The sequence below is a fragment of the Gymnodraco acuticeps genome, unplaced genomic scaffold (assembly GCF_902827175.1).
Source record: "Gymnodraco acuticeps unplaced genomic scaffold, fGymAcu1.1, whole genome shotgun sequence".
NCBI lineage: Eukaryota > Metazoa > Chordata > Actinopteri > Perciformes > Bathydraconidae > Gymnodraco > Gymnodraco acuticeps.
This window is the reverse complement of record NW_022992021.1, coordinates 80,609-83,876: the sequence shown is the minus strand read 5'-3', so window position 1 is coordinate 83,876 and position 3,268 is coordinate 80,609. Positions and strand designations below refer to the sequence as shown.

The window sequence follows — 3,268 nt, the reverse complement described above, 5'->3', positions numbered from 1 at the left end:
ATTGTTTACTATTCATTTTTTTCCTGAAGCTTATAAAATGCAAACACACCAATGCCTATTACTTTTTCTATATTTATTTTAAACACTAACAAGACCTAATACATGCTCTAAAGATGGTTCATCCTCCCAACTATTCAAGACTGATATACAATTCGAGCTATAGTAACACATGATTGACCCATAGGCCCTTGGGCACCATTGTGAATTTCAGCTAATAATGCCTTCCTAGTTCTTGAGCCTTTTGTAAAACACAGCTGCAACACAAAGGCTAATAAGGCAAGCAAAGGCAAGGACACCAACAGCCGCACCAAGCCCAACCGCAGACTCGTCTTGTTCTTCTTTAGCGATAAGGGGCTTGTCTTTGGACTCGTTGCTGTCACCTTTGGTAATGATCTCCGAAGAAGAGATGGTGTAAGACTTAGTTATACCCGGTTCAGCTGTATCCAGGGTGTTCCTCTTCCTTCTGTTGTTGCACTGCAAGAAGGTGCTGCAAGCGCTTTTTTCACACAGCCGGATGATGCAGTGGAGGTAGTAGGTGGACACTGTCTCGTTCTGTTGCTTGATGAAGCGGAAGGCTGGGAAGCGAAACCGGGAACTCTGGCTTTCCCCGTTCTCCATCATGGTGGTGAACTTATCCTTTGAACAGGGGACAAACAGGTTGAATAATATGCTGGAGTTTGAAGGCAGGTGGGAGATAGAGGCATAGCACTGGTCCAGCAGGACGTGGTATTGCCCTGTCAAGTTGGTCGCTTTGACTTCGACAAACACACTGGTCCGCAGTTCAAGCCCCAGCTCAGGCATGACCAACGGTTGAGTAAAATTGGTATCGCTGAACAGCTCCATGCTCAATGTGCTGATGAAATTCCCATTGTTGTCTTTGATTGCAATGGAGGAGGCCGACACATCTATCTGGGTTTCATTGATCAGGTATTCTAATGGATAGACGCAGGAGTAGAAGTACTTTAGCTCAGCGTTGTACGTGATCATGCCATTTGTTGGATCGGCGCTGTGAACCACACCGCTGATGTTGACCGTCTGGATGTTGGAGAAGTCGGAGAATACACCGGTCCCTTTAGCACTGGTAGTCTTGAATATGCTTCCACAAGCATGGGTCATATTTATAGGGAAGCTGAAGCGGGCCACAGGTGGAGTCACAGAATCATCTAGGGTTGCTCTGCAGACCGTGTCCAACATCTGGTTCAGGATCAGAAGAGTCTCGTTGTATCCAGTGTACAGGACGGGGCAGATTTCAATCGCCAGGTCAATGGATGAAGTGCCGCACTGCACTGCGATGTCAGTGATGTGTGGCAGTCTTGCTTCTGTCCCGCACTCACCTACCGATAGCTGACTGCTTCTGCCTATAATGGAGAGTAAAAGTAAAAGAATCTTCATTATTCTTCTCTAGATTTGCCTTGGATTTGTTAATCCCTCTACTGAAATGTTGACTGCCGCTGAAGGCTGGTAGACCTTCCCAGTCTGTTCAAAAGTCTTTGGGTTGTTCTTTATAGGAAAGTATGTCCTCTGGGATTGGCCAAAAACAAGGTCAAGCAACTTGCCATTTGTGAACAACTGTATTGTATTAAGTAGGAGAACTGTGGTCTGAATCGTATCTTGAGGGCAACAACTGAAACCTGAAGCATCTTGCTGTCATGAAATACAGAGTCCATGACCTTGTTCCTTTGTTATATATGCCTTTAAAATATAGGTTTCCATGCTGTTAATGAAGTAAGTGAACATAACACTGCATGAGAAGAATTCCTGAGTAACATACAATGCTTCTATCCAGTTCGAGCCCCAGTAGCTCCTCTTATGGATGAGTCTAGATCTTGAAGAGCAGGCAGTGAACCACATAGTTATTCAATCACTGTATATATCCGGACACTTCACTTACATTAATATAAACTTCTGTGATATCTAATGACAAGAGATCACAATAAGTGGGTTGTGAGACGCTGAAGGGACAGGAAATAAACCAAAACTAACACTTTCAGATTTTTATTTATTTCTCGTTGATAAACAGTTGCCAGACATTACTTAAAATGAAACTTACAATGTACTTCAATATTAATGTTAAGCAGTCTTTGTTTGGACTTACCACAATTCATTCTCAGATATTTGTGAATTCTTCTCAATCTCTTAAAACAGAATGAAAATGCTTTTATTTCCGGGGGTCATCTGCCCAAGCCAACCCTTTGTTTTGGTTAACAACATCTTTTTACTCTACTCTGTTTACTTGCTGATTACTCTGCAAACTTTTAGCACCAACTACAGACAAAACTATGTTGTAGCCATATTCATTTGCTCCAAATCCTTTGATCGAAACTTTTATTTTCTTGTACCATTTTAAGAATTTGCTTTGCAGTTAAATGGAAACACAGCTTACTCTCTCTTACTTTCTTTCTTTCTCACACATGTCCTGTCATTCCCATTGTTGTTCTTTATTAATGACACCTCTCGTGGCCGCGGCGACGACATCAGGCAGGAAGTGAGAGGAAGGACGACAAACACACGCTGTCAAAGTCCTGCTGTGAATTTATTGACGTACCGTGGCTGGTGTTTGGGGGGTGATGGGGTCAGGAGGGGGGTGAGGGAGGGTCACCTGCTCTCCTGCTCGCTCACCTCCGCTCCTGGCTGCGTGATTAATGGTCAGAGCCTTCAAATCTGCCGGAGGGTCTGCGGTGTTGAGGAGTCGCAGACGCGGAAACACGAAATACGAGGTGGGAATTCTGTTTGGAAGAAAAATACAACCCTCTGTCGCTCTTTTATTGCTCAGGTCTTGACCGAATGGCTCTCTGTTATGATTGGGCCTTCTGGGGTATTTTGTCTAGCAGCTAGCAGCAGCGAGGTGCTGATAGCTTCTGAGACAGAGGAAGTGAAGTGATGTGATGTTCTATCAGCAGGACTGTACGGAGAACACAAGCTGAGTGTTAATCTGTTGCTCCGACCAGAGCAGAGCTTGTTTTGTTTTGAGTTATAGTCGGAGCTGTTACAGGATACAAGCCACAGCCTTCCTCAGTCGGGAAGAAGTAATAGTAGAACTACTATTTTGTAGAAAGACTACCTAAAAATAAACAAGTATTAGCACACATTTTTCTTTTTTTTGTTAGTGTATATATATTGTGGGTATATGATATAACAAAATATCATTATCAATAAGCTTTTATGTTTAAAATAACATTATAACCTTAAAATGTGTCCTAATAATGTAAAATACAAGAAAGTAAAAACTTGAGACTTTTTTGCCCTTAGGCCTTAAATTCATAAAATC

At 42.7% G+C, this 3,268-nt stretch overlaps 1 protein-coding gene across 1 annotated transcript; it reads right to left on the bottom strand.

Moving 5' to 3' along the window:
* Positions 1–225: 225 nt before the first annotated feature.
* On the bottom strand, positions 226–1,392 carry LOC117536546 (zona pellucida-like domain-containing protein 1). Its single transcript, XM_034201453.1, has one exon. The coding sequence runs from the start codon at positions 1,390–1,392 to the stop codon at positions 226–228; it is 1,167 nt and encodes a 388-aa protein (XP_034057344.1).
* Between the last annotated feature and the right edge of the window lie 1,876 nt (positions 1,393–3,268).

Bases quoted from the DNA above. Each gene is read 5' to 3' on its own strand.
- LOC117536546 (XM_034201453.1), bottom strand. From the start codon at position 1,392: ATGAAGATTCTTTTACTTTTACTCTCCATTATAGGCAGAAGCAGTCAG.